The sequence below is a fragment of the Miscanthus floridulus genome, chromosome 6 (assembly GCF_019320115.1).
Source record: "Miscanthus floridulus cultivar M001 chromosome 6, ASM1932011v1, whole genome shotgun sequence".
In the NCBI taxonomy this organism is placed as follows: Eukaryota; Viridiplantae; Streptophyta; class Magnoliopsida; order Poales; family Poaceae; genus Miscanthus; species Miscanthus floridulus.
The window spans coordinates 4657990-4684731 of NC_089585.1; the positions used below are offsets into that span (position 1 = coordinate 4657990).

Here is a 26742-nt window from a genome sequence, read left to right on the forward strand (position 1 = left end):
CCGACATACTTCACACTGCTACATTTTGTGCTTGAGCTACTCATCCTGAAGGCTAAGTACGGACTGGTCAGACTGCAGTTTTGATGATCTATTGTGCCTCATGTCACGGTTGCTCCCACGGCCGAACACAGTTCCCGCCAACACATACCAAGCGAAGAAGGTTATAAGTCCACTCACATTGGGGGTTGAAAAAAATCTATGCATGCCCCAACCACTGTATCCTTTTTCAGCGTGGCACATCGTTCGAGACTTTAGATACATGTCCTAGGTGTGGGGCTAGTCGGTATAAGAACAATGACCTTCAAAGTGGGGTGGAAGCCTCCACAGGAAAGAGGAAGAAGGGTGGGAAGAAGGTGGTGCAAGAATCTCAGCCCTCAGAGGAAACTCCATTAGGCAATGATGCAAATAAGAGAAGAATTCCTACCCTGATTATGTGGTACTTGCCAGTGACCGACCGCTTGAGGCGTATGTTCCTATACCCTAAGGAAGCCGCACTGATGACATGGTGGGATGATGAGCGCAAGGTGGATGATGATACGATCGCACACCCAGCCGATTGTAGCCAGTGGCAGGCGTTCGATGCCAAGTACAAAGCAGAATTCAGTGATGACCCATGGAATGTACGGTTTGGCTTGAGCACCGATGGAATGAATCCCTTCAATGAGAGGATGACCGACCACAGCACATGGCTAGTCATCTTGACCATGTACAACCTCCCAACGTATTTGTGTTAGAAGAGGAAGTACCTTCTCCTCACCATTCTTATCTCTGGCCCCAAACAACTAGGCATTGATATAGACATGTTCTTGGAGCCTCTGATGCAAGAAATGGAGAGGCTATGGAGGTATAGGGAGCCAATGTACGATGCATTCTGGCGGGAGGACTTCATATGCAAAGCAATAATATTTGTTACTACCAATGATTACCCTGCGTTGTTTGCCCTGTCTAGACAGTTCAAAGGCAAGACTAGATGCTTAGTCTGTTTGGATGGTACTAAATGGGTGTTCCTAGATGGATCCAGGAAGATAGTTTACATAAGGAATCGGCGCTTCTTAAAGACAGGTCACAAGTACCGCGGCAAATTATACCTAAGATACTATGGCAACATCCTAGAGGATGAACCTCCCTCCAGAGAGACATCGTAATGGAGAACATGTGTTCAGAATGGTCCAAAACATAAACGTCATCTATGGAAAGAAGAATCCGGATGAAACGATCAGAGATAGAAGCACACCTCCCATCGAAGGCGTACCATTCAAGAAGCAATCGATCTTCTTTCAGTACCTGCCTTATTGGCCAGACTTAGAGGTCCCCCATGCCATTGATGCGATGCACGTGCAGAAGAATGTCTTTGAGAGTCTTATGGCTACCTTGATGGACATGGGCAAGTCAAAGGATGGTCTCAGATCACGGAAAGACATGGTGCAGCTGAACATGATGTGGGAGCTTTGGCCGATATAGTAGGATAATGGCAAGTATAGTCTTCCCATGGCTAGCTTCAACCTAACCCTAGAGGAGAGGAGAGCTATTTGCAATTTCCTTAGGGGGGTCAGAGTGCCGACTGGGTTTTCGATGAACCCGAGAAGCTAGTGTCGATGAAGGACCTATCATTAACATACTACAAGGCTCATGATTATCATGTGATGCTGACAGTGTTCCTACCAATTGCAATCAGGGCTATAAAGCCAGAGTTCCTAAAGATGGCCATCACCCGCATGTGCTACTTATTTTCAAAGATCTTACAGAAAATGATTCGCAGGCAAGAGCTGAGTGACATACATGAATTCATGGTGGAGACCTAGAACCAGCTAGAGATGTGTTTACCTCCTGCTTTTTTTGATATAATGGTACATCTCATGATTCACCTGGTTCATCAGATCGAGGCGCTGGGCCCTAGCTTCTTGCATGAAATGTGGTCCTACGAGCGGTTCATGTTGGTTCTAAGCTGATACGTGCATAACCGAACACACCCAGAGGGCTCCATGATAGAGGGTTATAATTCTGAAGAAGTCATCAAGTGCTGCCAAGAGTGGCTAAAAGTACAGAGAGGGATTGGTAATCCTGATTCTCGTCACAAGGGAAGGCTAGCTGAGAAGGGCACAAGTGGTAGGAAAGTGTTCCTCGATAATGATTACAGAGAGATGAGTCGGGCGCATTACAGTGTCTTGTAGAGTATGGCAGTGATGCAACCGTACATTGATGAACACATGGCTATCATTATGGCCGAAAGGAATAGCCGTTCAGATGATTGGGTCATGAAACAGCATAAGCAATGCCTAACATCATGGTTGAAGGACCAGAACATACAGCCTGGAGAAACCATAGATTCTATTACTATCAGTCGGTTGGCGGCCGGGCCATCGAAACATGTGACGTCTTGGAATGCTTATGATATCAATGGGTACACATACTATATCGATACAAAGGGCAGGAAATCTATGAATCAGAACAACGGCGTCTGAATAGAGGCTCTCAACGGAGTGGGGCGAAAGGTCCTGTACTTTGGCATAATTGAAGATATATGGGAACTTGACTATGGAAGGGATATAAAGGTGGCCCTATTTCGATGCCGCTGGATCAAGCAACATTAATTCAATGAGATCGGATAGAGAGTCATCGACCTCCAGAATGTAGGCTACCAGGATGACCCTTGGGTGCTCGCTGAACGTGTCATGCAAGTCTTCTATATGCCCGACCCACAAAGTAACCTCCCCCCAAAGAAGAAGACAAAGCACGTGGTGGCCTCCGGGAAACAACATATCATCGGAGTTGATGGCGTGGACGATGTTGAAGCTTGCAATAAATGCGATGAGATGCCACTATTCATAGACTTTTGTAAGAAGATCGAGGCTATGGAAAAGAACCTGCCCAAAGATGTATTGCCATGGGAACGAAAATATGTCAAAGGGAAAGTTGTCATGGTGGGCTAGCTAGTTTATGTAAGTGTGTCAGTGTTCGTAAGACTACATTCATGTATGTGTGTGTGAGACTACATTTATGTATGTGTGTGTGAGACTACATTCATGTATGCGAGACTACATTTATGTATGTGTGTTTGAAACTACATTTATGTGTGTGTGTTTGAGACTACATTCACGTATGTTTGTGTGAACAATGTGTACTAAGAATTTATTAAATTATGAAATTACCAAAATAAAAGTTGTAGATCTCCATCAGTTATTCAACTTTGGTATTCATTACTTTTTCAGTTGAAATGATTTGGGGGTCCAAATTATGGTTTCAACTTGTCTTTTTTCAAATTTCAAAATTTGAAAGGTGTAAAATATTATCACATCCAAGTTTGATCAAACTTAAATGCTGAAGCATGATTTTAAAAATTTTTAGAAAAAAAACCATCATATTTGGAGTTAGTATGAGAGAGAACAACTAGTTACAAAGTTTATCCACAGATTAAAAAGAGAAATTACACTGTTCTAGATGATCCTTACATGATCATAGTGAACAGTGTGATTTCTTTTTTTAATCTGTGGGTCAACTTTGTAACTAGTTTTTCTTCCTCATACTAACTCCAAATCTGATGATTTTTTTTCCTAAAATTTTCTAAAATCATTCTCTATCAATTTATTTTGTTGGTTTTGTCAATATATATATATATATATATAAAGTTTGAGCAATTTAAATTTTGAATTTAAAAAAATGCAACTTCAGATAAGATTTTGGTACCCCAAATGATTTCAGCTGAAAAAGTGATAAATACCAAAGTTGAATAACTCATCAAGATCTACAACTTTTGTTTTGGTTATTTCTTCATATGACAAAGTGGTAATGACATTATTCACAAATGTGACACATCTCTCATAAGGTTTTATAAACTATATGAGACATGTGTAAGATTAGTGAACAATGTGCGCTAAGAATTTGTCAAATGAAGAAATGACCAAAATAAAAGTTATATATATTTATGAGTTGAACAACTTTGGTATTCATCACTTTTTATGTTAAAATCAATTTGAGTCTCAAATTTTGGTTCGAACTTGTTGTTTTTCAAATTTTCAAATTTGAAAGGTTCAAATTTTATCAAATGACAAGATGATTAAAATAAAAGTTGTAGATATTAATGAGTTGAACAACTTTGGTATTCATCACTTTTTATGTTGAAATCATTTTGGGTCTCAAATTTTGGTTCGAACTTGTCATTTTTTAAAATTTCAAATTTGAAAGGTTCAAATTTTGTGAAATGACAAGATGACCAAAATAAAAGTTGTAGATCTTCATGACCTCTACAACTTTGATGTTTATCAAATTTTCATTTGAGATCATTTGGTGTCTCAAAATTATTTTAGTAGTTTTGATTTTAATTTTTTAAAATTTAATTTTTCCTATTTTTAAAGGTTCAATTTTGTAATTTTAAACTGTTGTAGTTGTTTTAGTTATTGTATATGTAAATATATCTCTAAAAAATAATTATAAATTTTTGTACTGTATTATTTATTATTTACATGTGAATAATTAATTTTGATTTAGAATTTTGAAAAAAATGAACTGTAGGGACGGCTTATAACCTCAGCCGCCCCTATAGCGGCTCTGGGCTATTTTGAAAAAAAATATCAATTGTAGGGGCGGCTTATAACATCAGCCGCCCCTACAGCGGATCTAAGGTATTTATGTGACCGTCGCTTTGGGCGAAATCATACACTTGGACCGTCAGACTGCCCAATTTCGCCGCCGGCGCTGCCTGCACCGCCGTCGCCTGCCCCTCCCTGACCCATCCACCGCCTCCTCCACCGTCTCCCTGACCCCAACCGCTGCCCCCCATCCACCACCGTTCCCTAGGCCACGACGGCGGCTAGGGTTTGGGAGCGCTCCTCTCCCGTCGGACGGCATGGCAGTGGCCCGTCGCCCACCCTTCCCCATTCATTGCGTTCCTCGTCCCCGACCCCGAGCGGCCGCTGGAGGAGGCCGGAGGCTGGATGCGGAAAGGAGCCACTCGAATACTCGATCTAGCGGGGAGAGGCAGCCCCAGTCTAAGGTACGACAGGCAGGACGGAGCATCTCCTCAGATTCCCCGTCGTTTCTTATTGGTGAGCTGATGATTTTTTTCCTCCTCCCTTTCTCGGTTCGGCAGCCGAGCGTTTGCGGTGGAGTCTCGGTTCGGCAGCCAGAGGCAGCCCTGTGAGTCCCTCTCTCGCTCTTGGCGGAGGAAATTATCTGCTGTATTGGTTTTTAAGCCCGCGTTTTCCAAGGATTGGAATCGAAGGGAAAGGACAATTTCCTATCCGTGTGTAATTTCTAAGAGTCGGTGATGGTAAATCTAGCTTACGGGGTAAAGGCCGCAGCCCAATTCTCGCGTTTTCCCCTCCCTTTCCCGTTGGATTTGGTTCAGGACGCGACTCCGTTTAGCCGCAGATTATATGAGCTCGGCTGTGATTATCGACGAACAATTTTATTTAGGATTCAGACACGAGCTGTCGTGATCTGACTTAGGTGCTTTCATTTGATTGCAGTGTTTGCTCCTCCGAGCTGGATCAAATCAAATGGATTTTAGGGGGTGGGCCATGGGCGAGTTTGTTGGATTTGTGTTGCTGTTAAGATGGAACCGAGTGCTTACCTGGTTGTTGATTTCCTACGGTGGTGCTGCAACTGTTACCAGTTTGAGATTTTGTGCTCCTACTCGTGATCTTGGAGCGTTTGTTTAGTAGCGGGTTTAATTGGATGATGTGATCTTGATATGAGAGGTCATGGTGAAACAGAGCTAAGAAAGACTAAAATTGATTGTCCCTCTTATTTTCTTCACCGGGATTAGAACTAAGATAGTGAAATGTGGATTGTGTATAACTGCATGCTGTCAGTGACATTGATTTGTTTCTAAAAAGCAGAAATAATCTCCTTTAGAAAAACATTGATATTGTAACCTTTTTTGTTTTGTGATTTTTTACTCGGACCATTTAGTTTTTGCAATAAATCACAGTAGGGGCTTTCACCCCCTCCTGTTTCCAGTCAAAAAAAATGTTACTTAAGTAGAAAAAGGAGTAAGCACATTGTGTCAGTCCGAGATTACTCTACTGGGGGTGCATCACAGTATGACTCATGAGTTAGAAACTGGTAGAATAACGTTTGCATGAACTATATATTCAGTTAATCAGTTGTGCAGCTGGTGTTGTGCTTATCAATATCACATCAATGTACACAAGTATACAACATGATGAGTATGGTTTATGGTCAACATTTTTGGGGTTTAACATATATGAAACACATATAATAAAAATACGCTCAGCCTGCACTATATAGCACATTTCTTTTTACTCTTATTATTATTCTCGCATATTGTTTAAAGTGGTCAGCACGAAGGTGCTATATATGAATTATTTGGGTTTGTATATGCTCTCCCTACCCTTGCTTTGTCACTTCTGCAAGGTGTCTAGATACCTGTTCTCTTGCTTAGGCTTAAATAAATTTTTAATTCACTTTAAAGTGGCCGCCTGAATTGCTAGCCATAAGGACTCACAAGATTAAAAATATCGTCCGATCCTCCAACTCCAACCCATAAGGACGATAATCTCCATGGGAAAAGGTTTGGCTGGCAGCTGGCTGGAAGCTGAAGGATTCCAGGATCTAGTAGTAGCACTGTGATGACAATTGAGCTGGCCAGCCCAGGATATACATATACTTTGTGATGCGCATGGATTACCAGCCTAGTATACAATTCTTGTAGTCACTAACCTATACTTGTTCCTTGTTTCTATATATATGAACCACATTTTTTTAAAATGTGGATGTACCTTGATAGAAAAGACCAGGATATGGTTGGGTTCAGAGTGGGTATTGTGATATTGTTCTCTGTCTTCTTTTGGTTATAAGAAATAGCAGATTGCCTCTGTCAAAATGGCTATGGGTAGTACAATACTTTCTATGGTTTTGCGTGGATTATCCATCATAAATAGGGTATTAGAACCACCACATGTTTTTCTTTTATGTTAGTTTTAAATAGTTTGTTGTGGTGAATTGAGAGATAATAAACAACATTGAACAATCAAGGGATTCCATCAATATCTAACTATCTGTACTTGCTGGGGCTTATAGATTCAGCATTTGTGGGTTGCTCATTTCGTCATATTTCATCTTGCTAGATATGCTTCCTGCTAAAATTCTAATAGCCTTTTCCTAGGCATCCCAGCCGCTACCTGCGAGCCATGATATGCTTGAATCATGTTGCCAGCAAAGGAAATCTGGACACTACATTTTGCACGCTAAAAGAAATAGCTAGGGCCTCTATGCAGGGATCCTGATTCAAGGTCTCATGTTACCGCACAACAGTTATGCATGCATTAACACCTCCAAATTTTCTCTAATCATGACTAAGATGAGATTCCTAGCAATTCCAATTTTGTCGAATCCATAGCTAGAGTTTTATTTTCAACTGGATGCTTTCTACCTTTTCAGACCTCCTAATTAAGTCATTTGTGGCTGGTTGAAAAAATAATATTACCCATTTTATCATTATCTTTTTTACACATTTCATTAGTTTCAAGCACCAAAACTATTTGAAACATGGAAATGACTTAACCTAGGTTTCAGCTTGTTAGTATTCAAGGCTCAAGCCATGGTACAGCTATTTTAACCTAACAGAGTAGCTCTTGTTTTCGACGTAGTCCTGTATGTAGCCGCTGCCTGTAAACTGTGTGTTCTCAGTTTTGAAGGCAGTTCTTTAGGTTGTACCATTTGTGTATCTTGTTGTGCACCAGTTTTCCTGCTTTATTTTGTTTATTAAGCTGTTTTTGTTATGAATTTTAATACAATCTTTTTTGTGGTATGTCCATTTGATTTTTCAATTACTAGGCTGTAGTAAAATTGTTGGTAGAATTTGTTACTGAATGTAGCTATTGCTCATATCTTACAATGGAACTTATTCAAGGAAAAAACAGAAGATGATGTCTTATTCTTCAAATAGTTCTAAGTTGTATCCATTTGATAGCAAAGTTTGTATCGACCGATTGCAAAGTTTGTTGGGCCCTTGCGTGCTCTCATGCGGAATCTGATTACCCTAGCTAGCGAGTCCAGTTCAATTTGGTGTTGGCTTGTCACATGTAAAACCTCGCCTCCGTCTTTGGGGTTGATCTGCAATTAGTGACTACTGATGCACCTATCCACACTATTTCATCACCTCGTGTCTTTGGAGTTCTTTTTAAATGTTATTATGCTAGCTGTATGTGTCTAATCCGATCTTATCATGACTTTTTTTTCTCTCGTTGCATATCACTGTATTAAGGTAGAAATTTGAGTTTTACAACGCTCATGACTTAAAAGTGGCTATGCAGTGGGCTAGTCCTGCTTTCTCTTTGTTTGACTACTACTACTACAAGTACTACTACTACAAGTACTACTACTACTAGTACTAGTACTACTACTTATACTACTAGTACTACTACTTCTACCACTAGTACTACTACTTCTACTACTTATACTACTTTTTTTCTTGCATCTCTTAGAACAAGGCACGAAATGTCGCAAACATCAAAGAGTGCATCCTGATGCCCCATGAATGATGAGCAGCCATCCCATGGAGAGCAAGAACTAGATGACCAGCTTACTCAGGAGCAGTTTGATAGCGAGTTAGAAAAGGGTCTAGAAGTGATGCTTACTCAGGAGGACCTTGTCGATGATGAGGATCCAGTGGGGGGAGCCCAGGGAAGAGAAGGCAGAGAGGATGCCCAAGGCGAAGAAGGGGATGATGATGATGACACCTCATCAGGGGGATATGTAAGTCCCAAGGATCCTTTCCCACAAGAACCTAGACGGAGGCCAACAGAGGACGAGTTGGACAAGGATTTTGATCCGAACGACGAGGTATGGATAAAGCCTTAGTAGCTTGTAAATTTGGCTAATGCTATGGCTTTATGTTACCTCTGCTAACACTTTTGACCTGCCGGATACACAGGTCATCCCTACTCAACCTCTAAAAAGACGACGTCGGCCTCCGACTCGTCTTGCCGGACAATACGTAGCGGGGCAAAGGAGATCAGAGGAAGGAGCCATAGATACTCACAATGAGGCCTCCGCTCCACAACCTCAGGACACAACCATGACTGAGACTACCTAGCCAAGGAGGAAATGAGGGGGGGATTAGAAAGCCAAACCAATATCACGACAAGGCATGCTATGTGATAACGGAGGTCGGGCCAGACGGACAGATCCTTGAGCCATATACATATAGGGCAAAATTCTATAATCACATCGGGTTTGTAGTTAGAGATAAGTTGAACCCAGCCATCCGTGGCTAGAATCTTGTACCTATGAGCCAAAAGGTAGACCTATGGGAGAAGCTGAAGCATAACTTCAGGTTTTCGGAGGGAACGCACGAGTTGGTACAACAAAATGCTTTTAAGATAATGGGGCAGAGCTTCCGACGTTGGTGGTCGGATCTGAACAAGAATTTTATCCAACAGAAGTTAACTCCTTTCCACGAGTATGGCAACATAACTCCTAGTCAATGGGAGGAGCTCGTGGCTAAGAAGACTTCAGAGGCATCATTGGCCCTTAGTGCCCGTAACAGCGAGCAGGCGAAGAAGAACCAACACTACCCTTGTCTAGGCCCCGGTGGCTATGCTGGCAAGCAAGAGGTCTTTAGGAAGATGGACGTAGAGGCCGAAGCTACCGGGAATACGGAAGTGCCGAAGTTGAAGCCATGCCTCAAACAATGGATATACGCGAGGAGTGTGGATTCATCCGGTAGTAGCCTCAAGTTTGCTAAGCCAAAGACAGGAGAGGTAGTATCAAAGATACTGAAACTTGCTGAAGACAAGGAGAAGGGCACATTCAACCCTTCCAGAGAGAGAGACGAGCTTACCATTGCCTTGGAAAACCCCGAGCACACAGGACGCACCAGGGGGCTAGGGAAGAGGATGTCCTAGAAGCATGGATTCATAGAGGAGAGACACATGTACAAGAAACATGGCAGAGACCGAGAGTCTAATCTTGAGCGCCAAGTGAAGGCTCTAGTTAAAAAGATGTTGGTGGAGAAAGGATTGTCTACGATAGAGCCATAGACACCAATGGGGCCACCCGAAGAACTAGAGGTAGTTGGCAGCCCTCCGGATGTTCCCAGTAGTCAAGGTTCCAATGCAACCGGAACCCCCGTCGATCGCATATGGGCGCCAACCAGTTGCAAATTGGTGGTTCCGATGGACAGGCAAAACATGATCATTGAGGTGGCAACGGGCGTGGCACATCCTTCGAGCGGCATGTGGCACAATAGGGACATCCCGCAGGACTACACTCGGGTCAAGGTGCATGCCGTGAAGCTCGAGTTCATGACTTGGAAGATAGAACACCCTACTCCCGAGGGGCTCGTGTTACTCGGAGACATCATGAACCAGTTCATCCTCTGGCATAGATGGGACATTGTATTGACCGAGTCTTCACCAACTTCGACTGAAGTTCATCCTCTAGAGCGACCCGTCGAGGATGGGGAGGTATACTCACCGGCCCATGACCATGACCACCACACGCTAGAGACTTCTCCACCTCGTACCGAGCAAGGGCATGATGACATGCCACATCCTTCTCCACCTCGTATTGAGCATGGGCATGATGACATGCCATGTCCTTCTCCAGCTCGTATCGAGCAAAGGCATGATGAGATGCAACATCCTTCTCAACAAGCGCAGTCGATACATGAACAACAAGTGTCTCATGAACAGCAATTGCCTCATGAACAGCCGATACGTGAAGAACAAGTGGCCCCTAGAGCAGGTGATGCACAAGTTGACAAGGACGTGCCCGAATGGGAAGCTCAAAACAAAATCCCAATCAAGGTAAGACCATCGTATGTGGGCATTAATGACGTCTCGTCGGTGCACAAGTGGATGGCCCATGACTAGTTCAAGCCTAAGAACCAAGTAAAAGAATTCAGAGCACCAACTTCTGAGGAGGGCACCACTAGCAAACTGCACAAAGTGTTTAACAAGTATCCAGTTGTTGATAACCTCAAATGGTCAAATGATTGCCCGGATAAATATGAAAAAGGCAAGAACTTCCTACCAAACCGAGTCATACAGTGCTTGCCACGTGGAATGAGAAAGTTCCACGATTGGTACTTGCGTGCTCAGATAACAGAACTAGAAATCTTACAAGTATGGATCCCTGCCAGCACATTTGGAGCCCCAGGTGGGCAAATTGCCGTTGAGTTTAAGGATATCCAAGCATGCTTTCACCTCGGACGAATGGAAATGAATCTAATTCGCATATGGTGCCTGTAAGTCCTTGCCCTCTCGATATGATATGAATGTAATCTTTTAATTTTGTTGTAACTAACCCGCGCCGTGATTTGTAGAATGCAAGCGGACTTTGTGAAAAAGAGGCCAGCTCTGAAACATGGGTATATAGACCCTTCACTTATAGCATCAACAAATTTTAATTACCCTAAAGAGTGGAAACTAAATTGCAAAGAACTAGGAGCTGGAAAGACACTTAAGAAGAAAGAGGACATTAAGAACAAGAAAATATTGGAAGAGTCCCTCAAGATTGCGGCATACATTGCCCTATGTTTTAAAAATCTCCAACAACACGATAATATATGGATACCATACCACTTCAAGTAAGTTCGATTGTATACTTAGCTTTGTTCAATATACTTTATTTGATGCAAAAGAGCTTATGTGTTCCTTCTATGACTAAATTCATGCAGCGATCACTGGATTTGCATAGGCGTCTGGCTCTCACATAGCATGGCATGGGTCTTTGATTCAGCGGATTTCCCAGTCGAGACATACAAAGACTTCATAGCGATTGTCAAGACGTATACATATTGACAATCCTTATTTTAGCTACTATATTTGTATACATACTTGTAAGGTTCAATGTGGGATACTAACAAGTTGCATTTGCTAAAACCATTGGAATAGGGCATTCAGGCACTATGTCCAGGAACATAAGGGGAGGCGTCATCCAAATAGGAAGAAAAAGTTGTATGTCAAAACTCTATGTACGGTAAGTGTCATTTACTTTGGTACTCCATATATTACGTGTCTGTCAATAGCATTACTTAACATCTCCATATGCAAAATACACAGTGCCCCAAGCAGAAGCCTAGGAGTCTACATTGTGGATACTACACATGTATTATGATGAGTACCATCGGTGGCTACAACAGAAACCCCAATCTGGTAAGTTTGAACCTTTTCGCTCGTAGTATGAAAACTTCGCATATGTTGTGATATAGTAAACCTAAACTTGTTCTCTTGTAGTTGGAGAAAGATAAAGACACGAGAAGGAACCCATACAAGGATGACGAGCTCTTAGAGATGGTCGACGACCTTTGCAACTTCATAATGGACCAGATTGTGTATCATAAAGGCACTTACCATCATCTTCTTTCTGACTTAGGTAGTAATCCTCTATACCAACACCTTCGGGAGACTGATAGGCTAGCCCTAGGCCGTTGATGACAATGTGGACTTGTGGTATGATTTGGATCAGACTTTGGAACGGTTTGGACTTTGTTTTACATGTGGACTTGTGGATTTCTTAATGGACTATGTTATAATGATGGACTTCATAATGGATTATGTTGTAATGATGAACTTTTGCGAATTATGATTTGTGATGATGTTCTAAATAATGGTCTTGTGTTTATGGATGTATATATGCATATTTGTGGCGGTCAGATTCGAATTTGAATTATTTTTTTTTGCTGAAAAATCCACTGTAGGGGCGGTTCTTGATTGAACTGCCCTTACAAATACACACAGCAGGGGCGGCTGGCGATACAGCCGCCCTTACAGAAGTCCACTACAGGGGCGGCTGATATTACCAGCCGCCCTTACAGAGGGAACTGTAGGAACGGCTGAAAACACTAGCCGCCCCTACAAGAGGACACTGCAGGGGCGGTCAGGAAACCGCCCCTACAGAGACACCCTCTGTAGGAACACCTTGGGAAGGGCGGCTGGAGCAGCCGCCCCTATAGAGACTCTAGAGCCGCCCCTACAGTTAACTTCTGTAGCAGTGAAAGACTTCAATCGGCATCAACAGGGGAGTCTCAGGCCTTAAAGAATCAGTATGTGAGTTAATATCGACGTGGACGTGTTTAGTGGTGGGCTTACATAGCTCTGGTGCTACATATTCGTCAACAATATATCAATGGTGATTATAGTCTACCGAATCAATGGCTATATATCTTTTACCATTGTGATAATTTCAAGAATGTTTATTTTTATAGCATTTATTTTCACGAGGACCAACATGGAGATTCCATTGTATGGCCTTAATAGTGAGATATAATAAGTGATAAAGAGTTACTGTGAAGTGTCAAAACGTCAAATAAAATGGGAAATATTGTGATTCCATTGCACGTAGCACTACATCCACAACACAAATGTTCCAAAGAAAAAAAACAGAACATCTACAACTACAACCATCTTTGCATATATCTTGGCTTACATCGATCTGACTATCTGTGCATATCTGGGAATACCATGATGCCTTGCTAGATCTATACAGAAATAGACCCCACAGTCTACCTGCAGGATGCAGCTGCAAGCCAGTAATGCCGATCGTGCACGTGCTCTTCTTTCCTTACTGAAAACCAGTTCAACACTAACACTGCTTTCTTTGGCGAGTCTCTCGTGCACACGATCCTATCGGAGCCATGTGCAAATGCTTCGTGCTTGGATCATGCACAGACTCAACCCGCGGCAATCTTGCAGGGCGTGGCTAGGTAGCCAGTAGCCCTCACCAGATGTTTATTGGGACTGAAAATCTTGAAAAGAACGCAAATTCTGATACACAATCGTGTTTCAGGTTACAAACCGAACACGGCACCACAATCTTTTCTCAGCGACAACGAGTGCTGCTCCGTGTTTCCGAACTGCAGATTTGGTGTCATGTTTTATCAAGAAGGAACAGAGGGACGGAGGATTCCAGTGATGAGCTCCTTCACAGCTTCAGCTCCAGGTCGACGCCGTCAGAGGCGTCGGCCTTCATCTCGCTCAGCGGTCTCTCGCAGCGAACTGGGCCAACTGGCATGAAGCTGTAGAACGGCCGCGACGACGACGACGACGATGACGACGCTGAAGCGCTCCCATGCTGTTAGAAAAGGTTAGGTTAGTCCGTGAGAACGTCACACACACAGGGAGCCACAGATTTCGGCAGAAGATGGCAAGACAAACTCCACTTGCCTGTGACTGCATGTCGCCGAACTCCGGGAGGTGGTGGATCGAGGGGAGCGCAGGAGGCTGCTGCTTCATGCGTGGCGTGGGCTGTGCGTTCAGGGTAAGGTAGGCAGCCTCGTTCTCCTTGCTGCTCTTGCAGTGGCCAAACTCTGATGACCAGTCTGAATAACTCCCATTCGAGCTGCAGAACAGAGATATTATATATATATATATATATAAAACACTAAAGTCAGGTTATGACAGTCCCATGAAGCACTGATGAACATTGAAACATGTGAAATAGGCCTACAAATTTAACCTGAAATAGTTTGTGGCTCTGAACTCGTATCTGCTCAGGTCAGGACAGATATCAGGCAAGCCGACGGCGGCCTCTCTCGTCGTCCTGGCGGCGAAAGGCGCTTTGCCCATCGTCGTCCGGAAGGCGGTCGTGTTCAAGCCCTCGAACATGAAGGGCCAGGATGGATCCACGCCGGCCGCCTCCTATACTCTGGCCAATCCACACTTAGCAGCAATCCCAAACGCAAGAACATTTTCAGAGCACACAGTAACAATAATAGTTCTGAAAACCTCAACGACAGCGTGTACCCTGTCCTCGTCGGCCGGCGCCGGCGGCGCCGCACTGCTCCTGCTAACGCTGCTGCTGCTGTACATTTGGTTTGAAGGGGGCTCCGTTGGGTGGCTCGACGACGGCGTCAGCGACAAGCCCGTGCTCACCTGCCCATGCCACTGATGCCTCGTCAACTCAGAAGGTAGCCAGAATGCACGCTGCACGCATGGCCGTGGCCGTCTGAACTCTGAAGAAGAGGCACTCGTACCGTTGGAAGTGGAGGCTGCGGGCACAGCCTCTTGTACGGATGCTTCATGGGGTCCGCCGCCGACGGGTCCCAGAGCATCGGCGGGTAGCCGCAGTGCACGCCGCCGCCGTCCGCGCCGGGCCTCGGCAGGGCGCTGAGAGAGAGCGGCGGCGCCGGAGGAGGGTGCATCGGGAGGAGGTGGCCGAGCCCGCCGCCTGCGCCGCCGAGGTGCGCGGCCGCCGGCACCGACATGGCGGTGGCGGCTCCCTCCATCTTCTTCTGCTCCTCGATCCGGAGCTTCTCGAGCTGCGCCACGCCGAGGCCGCGCTGCGGGATCTTCTTGAGCTTGCTCTTCTTCGACGCCCGCACCACGCCGGTGGCCGCGCCGGCGCCGGCGCCGTTGCCGAACATCGGAAGCTGGTGGTGGTGGTGGTTGCTGCCGCTGCCCTGCCCATGCACCATCTCTCGTTGCATCTAACCACCGGTCGATCGACCGGTGGAGGCGAGGGTTCTTTGGTGTGTGTGGGTCTTGGATGGGCGCCCGGCCGTCACGAAACGAGAAAAGGATGCGACGAACAAATGCAGGATGGTGTGTGTGGAGCTCCCAGCTTCATGGACTCAAGAGAGCGAGAAATCGATCGATGAAGAACAGGCACAATCAGGAACAGTTCTATGCTTGGTGTGGACAGATCGATCAGACACCTCTATGAGTTGAGATCAAGAACGGGAAATGCATCAGGGGAGAGGCGAGAACAAGTAAAGAAACGGAGGCCAGCGACAGCTCAACTCAAAGACGTACGGGGCGATCGAGCAACAAACCCAGCAGTGAAGAACAGCACATGCGCGTGGGCAGAGAAAGGTGCCACGATCGAGCAGCGAGAGAGAGAGTGGAGGAAGAAGAGGAGGGATCAGCACTGCACGAGGCAGGCGCGGAGACAGTTCTTTACTTGTGGCTCAGGGGAGCGCACGAGCAGTGGTATTTATAGGAGTAGTGTCGGAGTGCGCGCACGCGAGCGCGAGTGGTGGTGGTGTGTGATCAGTCGGAATCAGTGGATGGATAGCGAGGCGGGGGCGGCCGAGCGGTGGCAGTGGCATGGCAGGGCAGAGCAGGCAGACCCGGGAGACTCGGGGAGCGTGGGGGAGATCTTCTAGAAGCGAAGCGAGAACCAGCGGCGGGCGGCAGTGGATCTTCCAATCTTGACTCCCTCCGTCGCCCCTGCCGGCAACACCCCCGCCGTAATCCTCGCTGCACTCTTGTCCCGGCCGGTTCTCTCGCATCACATACGGTGACACGAAAGCCCGCGTGCGCACTGGCTTGGCTGTCACCTCCGAGGTTGCAGGGGGAGCCACCGTGCCCCACAGACCTCAGATCGACAAGCATGCGAGATGGCTGGACTCGAGTTGCCGTTGGAAACACTGTCAGTCTGCATGGTGGACATGCACCACCAGTCAGTAACACTTGACGGATGGGTGTCTACTAGCCAAGTGAAAGTTTTTTTTTTTTTTTTTTTTTTTTTTTTTTTTTTGCGATTCAGACTTTCGTTCATTCATGAGGAGCAGGGCTAGAATCTTCGGTCACCAGGTGATCGATGCAAGTTGGGGCTACATGCCACTCACCCAACCTGATATCACCCATGACCTGCTTCGCTAACATATGGGCAGCACGATTACAAGACCGATTGGCATACCATCAAATTAAAATCAGAAAAACACAAGCTAAGCTCCCTAATCTCTGGGCTGGTTTGGGCTGGCCGGTGCTAATTTGTTGTGAGAGAAAAATACTGTTAGCTGGCTGATTTGGGCTGGCTAAAACCAACGAGCGAACAGGGTGAGGATCTTTTGAAGTCCCCCGCGCCCACAGGTTGGCCAGCTCCTGGCAATCGGTTTCAAGTAGCAATCTTGATACTCCCCGATCCCTGGCAGCTGCCGAACCATCTCTGCAAGCAAGGGGCTCCATCATCATTGCATCCAAACCATGAGCGTACCATCGAGCTCATCCTTCTATGAAATTCCCAGCCGAGCTCCGGAGAAGAAATCCTGTTTGCTCCCTGGCCATCTTCTGCATAAAAAGCGCCATCAACATTACACTTAAGCCAACCTGCCGGCGGTGGTTGCCAACAATGCCTAGCAGCAGCCGGCTTCACTGGTGTCTTTGCCTGTGACATCTGCCACAGATCATGCGCCACATCCATAGCCCAGTACACCGCCGCCAAGTCAACGTATATTACTCGTGTCTTTTTGTGTTCTCCTATATTCAGTGACAGACTATGTTCCCGTCGACAGCGACGACGTTACCATTTCGTTGCGTTTCTTTCTTTGTGGTGAAATGATTTCACAACAACTACTCTCTCTCCGTTCTGATTATAATACAGGCTTTCATAGATACATTTATTTTATTACATATCTAGACATAGTGTATAACAAAAGTTATGAATCTAGAAAATGTCGAAACGTCTTGTGATCAATGGACTACCTTGAATGTGGGCTCACTAGGTATTAGGAATCCAACGAACAAAAGCAACCGAAACCACTCACTCCACACGTAATAAAGAAATAAATAAAAACAAATCAATCAATAATCTCGTCATCGCCAAATGTACTGTTACACCGAAGAGATCGAACGCAAAGGCCGGTCATCGTGTTCGTCCGTTCACCCATCAGCAAAGCAAAGCAGAGGCCAAACCAAACCAAAGGGGCACCTAACCTTAGCTTGCCGGTTCCCCCTGGCCTGCCCCTGCCATGGTTTCTATACAGAGTGCACAATAATGCGCTGCAGCAGTGGCCCGGTTTCCACATCCGGCGAGTGCGCGCTGCGACCGGCCGAAACAGTTTCGGTGAGCCAGGACAAAGCGCACGAGCTTTTCGTCCATCACACACAGCACAGAGAGAGGCTCAGAGGCGAGAGGCGACCCAACCCAACCGGCAACCCCAACCCGCCGGGCGAGGCGATCTCCGCTGATCTGGACGCGATCTCGTCCTGATCTCGCCCCCCTACATTTCGGGCAACGCGCGCGGCTCCTTTCGGCGCCCCCGTTTCGGCTCTGGACGTACTCTGCTGCCGCGGCCACCGATCGGGGTCGGCTCGGATCCTTTGGATGACCGAATCCTGCCCTGCGTGCACGAGGTCCATGTGAGCGACCTACCTCCATGGATTCACCGCGTCGTAGGATCCGCGAGATCCATGGCCGGGGGGGGCCTGGCCTGGGGCGCAGATCCGGCCACCGATCCATCGCTCGCGACCGAGCAACGGGGACACGCACGCACGCCGCTTGTTGTTCCACCTAGCTAGCTGCGTCATGTATTGCATGCCTACTGCTGTGCCTAAGTACGTATGCATGCATGCAGCCTTTTGCTTCCATGTTAGTTAGTTCTCTGAATCTCGCGAGCCAGCAAATGGCCTGGTAGTACGGTGGTCGATCGGCGCCGGCGGCCGGCCGGAGCGCTGCTTGAATCGGAGAAATCTCGGTCCCTCCGGGGAGAGGGCCCATGCAGTTCCGCAATGACACAAAGGTTGCCGTCCCCTTTTCACATGATAAACTAGCTAGGAGTACTGTTTGTGGAGGACTACAGGAGGAGGAGGAGTACTAATAATTCACCTATGAGTTGGTATAGCATGGACAATAATGTGTTGCAGCATGGACATGCTCAGCATGTGTTATCTGCACTGTTCAAATGTGCTTTGAGATTCGCGCTGTTTGCACTTTCCTCATTGCTGAACACTCTCTCCCCATGGTTTCACCCTACTGATTTGGATTACACACATCTCGATGCGGTGTTGGACGGTGAGGATAGTCAGCCTGTTCGGGAGGCCGTATCGTATCGTGGATTATTTACTGCTGGCTGGTTTGGTGTGAGAGAAAAACACTGTTCCCGACTGAAAATTTACGATCATTTACGAGCAAGCGAACAGGCTTAGTATCTGCCTAGCATGTGCACACCAAAAAATTGCTTTCTAGCATGGAGGGAAATTCTGAGAGACCTGCCTCTTCCTTCATCTGCAGAGACCTCCCTCCTTTACTTGCGCATGACATACCCAATCTCTTCAGATGAAGGAAGGGGAGGCTCTCTCAGAATTTGCCTCCTTATACTATTATGCATTATATTTGTGTCCGTCGTCCAATCACAGCTGGACAGCTCATCAGATATTCAGATACACACACACACAGCTCGTTCAGGTTATCTGGGATAGGCGTATTTTTAACCAGCCAAGGAGAATCTGCATGCTAAGTTGAGACAAATTAAGAAGCATTGGTGACTGGCTCGTCCATCCACCATCCAGCTTGCTGGTGCTCACAGTAAAGTAGTATAGCTTTTTCTCTCATGCATGTGCAAAGAGCAACACGCGCGTCTACATCGGTTAAGATCTTGCTGGGATTTCAACACAGGCATACCATTTCAGCGGAACACACCACCTCCCACGTCCTTGTCCATATCATGTCACACAACTTACCTAGGCCGATGAGCACATCCTACGTCTCTGCTGCTGCATCCAGTGGTGGGGTGGTAGCAGGAATGAGTAGCTCACATCTTTCGGAGCCGTACGTATGGCACATCAGCAACACCGGCGCTAGCTTCTCCCTCTCTCTTGTGTCACAATGCACGGGTGTTGTTCTTTAGTTCCTCCTAAAATTTATGTCACATCGAATGTTTAGATATTAATAAGGAGTATTAAATGTAGATTAATTATAAAACCAATTACATAGATGGAGGCTAATTTACGAGACGAATTTTTTAAGCCTAATTAATCCGTCATTAGCACATATTTACTGTAGCACCACATTGTCAAATTATAGACTAATTAGGCTTAAAAGATTCGTCTCGCAAATTAGTCGTAAGTTGTGCAATTAGTTTCATAATTAGTCTATATTTAGTATTCCATACATGTGTCTAAGCATTTGATGTGACAAGAATTTTAGGTGTAGAAACCAAACAGACCCTAACAACCATATCTTTCTCGTGTCCACCTCAGGACCCGCCACAAGAGGGAAATGCTAGGATTTAGCATTCATCTAGGTATAGATTATAGGATGAATTCATTACCGGTTTAGTTTAATTCGTCCTATAACATGATACAGAAAGGGACACAGTGAGAGAGGGAGATGTAGGAGTGGCTGACCGTCGACTTTCGAGGAGGATGAGTCATCCATGTCGAGGTCCAGTTGGTGGCGTTGTCTGGCGGCGGTGGATCCGGTGGTGGCGGCGTGGGGGTAGAAGACGCAGTGGAGTCCGACGTGGTGTAGACGTCCAGCGTGGCGTAGAGACGGTGGTGGCGCTTTCCGTCGCTGGCAGCACCCCCATCTCGATCGGTCTAGGGTTAGAAAGTAGGTGGGGGAGTCTGACGGCTCAGGTGAACCTCTTGTCTGTGCCCCAGTCCCCACTATCCTTTTAATCGTGCTGCGCGACGGGGGGCCATCAGCCACTTAGAACCGGCTGAGCGCCCCCGATCAGGGCGCAGATCAAGGGTCCAATTGACCGTTGGGCCAACTGGTGGAGATCATTCTAACATTCTCCCCTTTGATCTCACCTTATGACTTAAACTCAACTTTCTTTATCTTTTTCCATTCCATCACAGATCAGTGCATAGTGCGTATCTCATCATCATGGTCAATTGCCATTATATTTAACAGTTACAATGCATCTCTCTGTTTTGAAACAGATACTCAATTAGGCCCTTAGTATCCAAAAATCATAGGCTTTTCCATAAACCCATGTCGACTATGTGTTCTCTGAACGCATGGGTGGTAAGCCTTTGGTAAGCGGATCCGCAAGTACTTGCTTAGTACTTATATGCTCAATGCTTTCAAAATGATTCTGGATTTTCTCCTTTACAACTTAGAACTTAGTGTCAATGTATTTGGCAGCACACTTGACATGTTGTCTTAGGAGTTAACTTACTTTAAATGGTTATTGTTGTTGTCTACCATTGTTAAATCCGGGTATAAATTCTCTTAACCTCCTTTTGCTTGTTCCTTAAGCCTCGTGTGAAGCTATAATATGGTATGCATCTTTGATGACACCACAACTGTTTCTTTGGAGTTTTTCCACAATAATACTCCAACTGCGAGTGTTAGCAACTACTGTGGATTTCACTACACATCTCGCCATGACTTAACATTTGTACCCTCAACCATTTGAGAGTACTTATTCTTTCTTACTCAGCTTGAGGCCTATGATACTTTGCAAAATTGCAAGACATTCTCAACTTCATTCTAGTGATCTATATCTGAACTGGACTTCTACCAAAATATCCTGGATACATAAACTACGTCAGGGTAAGTTCTTACTTGTACTTGTACACACATCAAGCTTCTAACAGCTGAAGCATATGGAACCATATTCATTTAATCAATCTCATATCGGTTCCTAGAACACTTAAAGTTCCCAAATCTATTACTCTTGACTATAGGAGCAGGCGTAGATTTACTCGCATACATACTTTACTTCTTTAGAATCTTTTCTAAGTATGCCTTTGCGATAGTCCTAATACCCCATTTTCTTCTATCTCGGTGAATTTTGATTCCTAGAACCAATTACGCTTCATCAAAATCGTTCACATTAAAACTTGAGGACAAAACTTCTTCTTCTCTAATGACAGATTAACATCACAACTAATGAGTAGAATATTATCTATTCACAGGATGTGGAAAATGAATTTTCCATTCTTGATCCTCGCATAAACGCTATTGTCCTTCTCATTTTCTTTAAAACCCAAACTTTCTTATCGTTTCATCAACTTCAAATATTACTGTCTAGAGACTTACTTTTAACCCATAAATGAATTTCTATAGGCGGCATCACATATGTTCTTTTTCTTCTATGACAAAACCTTTAGGTTGTGCCATGTAAACATTTTCATATAAATCTCCGTTGAGGAATGTCGTCTTTACATCCATTTGATGTAACTCTAAATCGTAATGTGCCATTAACACCATTATGATTCTAAAAGAATCCTTACATAAGATTAGAGAGAAAACTCTTATTGTAATCTATTCATTCTCTTTGCGTAAAGCATATTGTCACAAGTTGTGCTTTATATTTTTCTACATTCCCTTTGGAGTCACATTTTGTCTTGTAGACCCATTAATAGCCTACTATTTTGACTCCATTAGGAATTACTTCTAAGTCCCAAACATTGTTGGTATTTATCGAATTCATTTCAACTTGCATAGCGTCTTTCCATTTAAATGAGTAAACGCTTCTCATGGCTTCTTCAAATGAGGTGGGATCACTCTTCATTCGAATTTCTTTACTAACATAGACTTCATAGTCATAAAAAAACTGGTTTACTAATTTTTTGAGACCTTCTAGGGCCTCAGCTACTGGCACTTTTATATGGGGCTATTGTTGCTCTTCATTACCAAGAGGCAATTGATTCTACAGGCTCCTGTATCATAAGATTCTTGTTTACATTATTCATCTTCTCTGAAAAGCCAACAACAGGTGTTGTATAAGTCATACAACATCAACAGGTATTGAAAAATTTGTTGTTTTGAATCACTGAAGTGGGCATGCAGTCCCGCTTCTCTTCAAGTCTTAGGTCTCTATATACCTCTACATACCATGCTCCCTTAGATCTTCCAATCTTTTATAAAGATAGTGTATCTTTCAATTTCTTATTTGGGTTCAATCTGTTAAAACCTTATATGGCGCTTTAAGCACCGCTTTGATATCTTTGGTGGTGACTACACTATCTTCCTCTTGGAACTTTAAAAAATTCAGGAATTTAGTTGTTTCTCTGCTTAGGGGTATCATTGTTATGACCGACGGTCACATTCATCAAAATCTTTATCTCACTCAGTTTCTTACAAAATCTGTATCTCACTCTTAATGGAGAGTAGTTTCTTATTTGATCTTAATTCTTACTCTTAATTCATCTCACAATTCTCCCCTTCGAAATATGACATGAACTATACTACCATAATTTCGAGAACTATTCAGGAAAACTATGACTGAGGAGACACTTATTATTTACTTCATTCACATGATTACGTCATGAAAACAAAGTTATTTCTTGATCCATATAGGAGTACACTTTCTTCATTCCACTTTAAGAACTCATCGAGGTCTTTTATTAACTATACTTTTGCAAGTCATACTTGCATCTTTTTCTTGTCTTTTGATTAGTATTGACCACGACGCTGCATTTCTATTGTGCCATGGTTAATACTAGGATAGTATAAGAACTACCCAAACTTTTCTCGCTATGCGGGATACAAAACATGTGAATCATCACAAAACTTCTCCTGCCATATAGAATTGACTAGCATAAGTACTATGCCAAAAATTCTCCCCATGCGGGATAGATCTATACAAAACTTAGTCATGACGACTAAAACATTCACTTATACTTTATTTTTCAATTAAATCTTCCCATTGGTTCTAATTTAATCAGAAAATTATTAAACTAACAAAAATTGTCCTGAACTGGCTTGACTCAAGCCTTTTCATTCACATACCCCAACATTGCAACATGTTGGCATGTAGCCGAGTAATCTTGTCGGTTAAAAATAAAACATACAATATGCTTCTGCATCAATTCTACATCACTGTTGGGCAAAAAATAGAATTGATGCATTAAAACACATAAATTAACTTAAAATCCATATAACTACTCTTTAAAATTAAATTCTCCTATTGGTTCGAATTTAATTAGAAGATAATCAACTTCATTGCAGCGGAAACTTAATAATGAAATATATTCTTGTCGACATAGAATTTTTGTCCCGTGTCGAGGACACACGCAGCAAGTCGAAAGGGTCTGCTCGATGGAGCTGTAGACCCGCCTAACTTCAGCGTAGGGATGGTCGATCCTGCGCACTCCTCCCAAGACATGCTAGTCAATTTGACCCTGTAATTGATAAGGAGAGAAAGCTTATCAGTAATTAAGGGCGAAACTTGCCGATGTTGCCAGACAGTCCCGAATGTGTGGCTCTGAGAGCCAATATGAAAGGAGATCGACTAAACAGTCGATTCCAGCATATTCATGAGAATAAATCGGTTAAAGCTCATTAGGTTATATAAGAAGAATCGGTTATCATTCAAGATAAATGTCGTTATTTGAGCAGATATTAATCAATGGCAATAAGATGTCAACCATGATTCATTTATGCTGAGCCAATGATTACAAGCAACCAAACACTTTTTATATAAAGAAATAATTCAACACCATTTAACTCTTTAATAAAGATAAATCTAATAAACATGTTAGATCTCATCTATCGCTATGACCATTAGGGTATGAGGCAAAATCATGCAGGCCGTAGAAATAACAATAGACTCAACGACCCTAACTCATTACTAATATCAGTGGGGCATGAGGCGGAATCATATAGGCCGTAATACAATAATAAGATCATAGAGCTAACACGTCTTTCAACCTATCTTCACTTCCATGATCTCGTGATGCGAACTATTCGTGAAAGCACTTGATATTGGCTAAAACAGTCAACTCAGGCACAGCGCACAGTTAAAGTCATGCCTTATTAGGAATAGATCTACAGAATAACGATCCCCACTCCAAGGTACTAATAGTGAGGTGTGTAGCAGAATCACACAGACCGTGATAACGGGCCATGGAACGGTTTTCGCTAGCCAATAAATCTACTCAAGACACAACATGCTTTAACCGCACGCTATGCACGATCAAGATTGATGTAAAACAGCCGATAAAACATAACTCATCGTTTAATGTATAGATTAGATCAGTTTTAGATTAACAAATGATGGGCTAGACAGGATATAAGGCCGATCTAGATCAATCCCAATCGGGCAGAGTGATATTGCTGTAATTTAGATGAATAATGAAAGCAATAAGCAATATCGGTAACTTAATGAATCTACCAAAGACTGCCATTCTAAGGTAGAGCCGATAACTTGACCTTGATCTAGTTCATACAGTGGGGGTCGACCGGATCGATGCAGCCATACTTGAACTAGGCAAGAATCGATAACTAACTTATACCAGAGTCTTAGTGGAGGTGGACCGGATCGATGCAGTCGTACAAACAAAGGTATAAGCCATGACGATACTTACAACAAGCAGTGGAGGTCGACCAGATCGATACAGCTATACTTGCTGAAGAACTCGCCGAGATCTACTCTACTCTTACTCCTAAGGGGTGGCCGGAGCCGAAAAAGTAAATGACTTATATATTGGATTGATTGTTTTTTTACAATAGTCAGGGTTTGCTATTTATACCCGGGCCCTGTGCATGACTCCTATCTAAGCACGGCTCATTAACATTTTTGAACCTAGAGAAAACATTCCTAATTTAAGATAATTTGGACTCTAATCTTTCCCTTTTTGTAGAGTCCAACATGTCTCATCCTAGCGCCGAGCATAACTTTTGATATTATCCGCTAGCGCTATCTGAAGAAAGCTGATTCCAGTTTCGTGTTCGAATCAGCTAGTTCTGATCATGCAATTAATTCCTTGATGACATGATCTTGGGAGCTTTCAAGTCCTTGTGACCCTTCTTTCAAATTTTGATGTAAACACATGCCCCCAATTTTGGAATAAAAGAAATTTTATTCCAAAATTATCACGTCTATGTCCCCGATAGGTCCACAGTCACAGGTAAAGAATCTTGATCTAGGGTCTACTGTTTGTCGCCATCTATGCCAGTTCATTAGCCCATGTTTCAAAACTTTTACAAGAGCATCATTGCTTCATGGACACTTGGATTCGTCCTTATAGGCCGGCTATAAAATGTCTATCCGACCCTGGCGAGAGTGACTCAACAATTCAGTCATGTTTCTCTTCTATCTACCTCTTCAAGTGCTCCCGACTCCGCTGGACCCTCCATAGTCTATCTTATGAAGATCTCAAGTGGTTAGAAGAATTATTGTGCATAGGGTGATTATGTCACTTATTCTAGCGCCTCATTGAGCAAGAAGACCAGCCATTACGGTTAGAAGAATTCTTGTGATATCACCTGAGTCTTCTCTCCATGCTCACAAAGTTGTTCTAGTGTTTTGTGAGGGCTAGAATGTGTGGACACCTTCCCCTTGTTGCTCCTCCAAACGCCCACCGGGAAAGCCTCAGCTTCTTTCCCATAGTTCCTCAATTTATCGAGAAATCTGTTGAACATATGTTAGGCGGGCGACCTTTCCTCTTCTCTGGTATAATTTTATCGATGGGCCAATGTGACTCGGTTCACAATGAGTTTTGGCCTTGTGGAGATCCGGACTCCCTTCAATCCAAATAAGTCTTGGTGGGTTAATCTCTGTTCAATGTATCCTTCCCATGATATTTTGTAATCTGGGGAAGCAATAAATTCAAGTCCGTTATCTCTTCGTTATCCGTCCCCTGAATTTCTAGAGTGTTGATCCGTTTCTATTTCTGATTTCAATTTTACACCTCCATCAAAATCTATCTTCTCGCTTTCTTGGGCTATATATACGGGCTACGGCTGTGGATCAAAAAACAACCCACGTCGTCTCAATCCTTTTCCGTCTTTAGTATATTTCCTGCCTTTCCGTAGGCTTGAGGTCATGGAGAACAATAAGAGGTCTACTGAAGAAGCCCTCAACGGATCTGCATCATCACGCCAATGCCTTCATCGCCAAGAGGATGCATCTTGGGGTACTCTCATTGCTTCGAATCAGAGGGCTGGCTCCACCTAGCCTTTGAGGTCATCTTTGACACCAATTCGCTGCTAGCTTCCTCGTTACTCAAGGCGATATATCGATAATGACAATCTGCTGGCCTCCATCGATCGAACCGACCAGCATCTAGCCAACAGCCTCTCCCTAGCGGAATCTTCTTTGGCCATGATTGAAGACCGATCCCCCCCTTGAGGTCGGCCTGGTGAGAGAAAGGT

At 44.2% G+C, this 26742-nt stretch overlaps 1 protein-coding gene and 1 long non-coding RNA gene across 5 annotated transcripts; one reads left to right on the forward strand and one right to left on the reverse strand.

Moving 5' to 3' along the window:
- Positions 1 to 11455: 11455 nt before the first annotated feature.
- Positions 11456 to 11900, forward strand: LOC136457458 (uncharacterized). Its single transcript, XR_010759729.1, has 3 exons — positions 11456 to 11554; positions 11645 to 11755; positions 11862 to 11900. It is a non-coding gene; the product is annotated as an uncharacterized lncRNA (long non-coding RNA).
- A 1440-nt stretch (positions 11901 to 13340) lies between these two features.
- On the reverse strand, positions 13341 to 15869 carry LOC136457459 (uncharacterized). Of its 4 annotated transcripts, none has more exons than XM_066457484.1 (5): positions 14942 to 15869; positions 14694 to 14840; positions 14425 to 14606; positions 14133 to 14307; positions 13341 to 14040 (listed from the first exon to the last, which is right to left on the reverse strand). In XM_066457484.1, exons 1-5 carry the CDS (start codon positions 15392 to 15394, stop codon positions 13891 to 13893), a joined length of 1107 nt encoding a protein of 368 aa, XP_066313581.1. In that variant the 5' UTR covers positions 15395 to 15869; the 3' UTR covers positions 13341 to 13890. The 4 variants fall into 4 exon arrangements, with proteins under 4 accessions (XP_066313581.1, XP_066313582.1, XP_066313580.1 ...); XM_066457485.1 differs by having other exon boundaries at positions 14712 to 14852; XM_066457483.1 differs by having other exon boundaries at positions 14694 to 14852.
- Positions 15870 to 26742: the final 10873 nt, after the last annotated feature.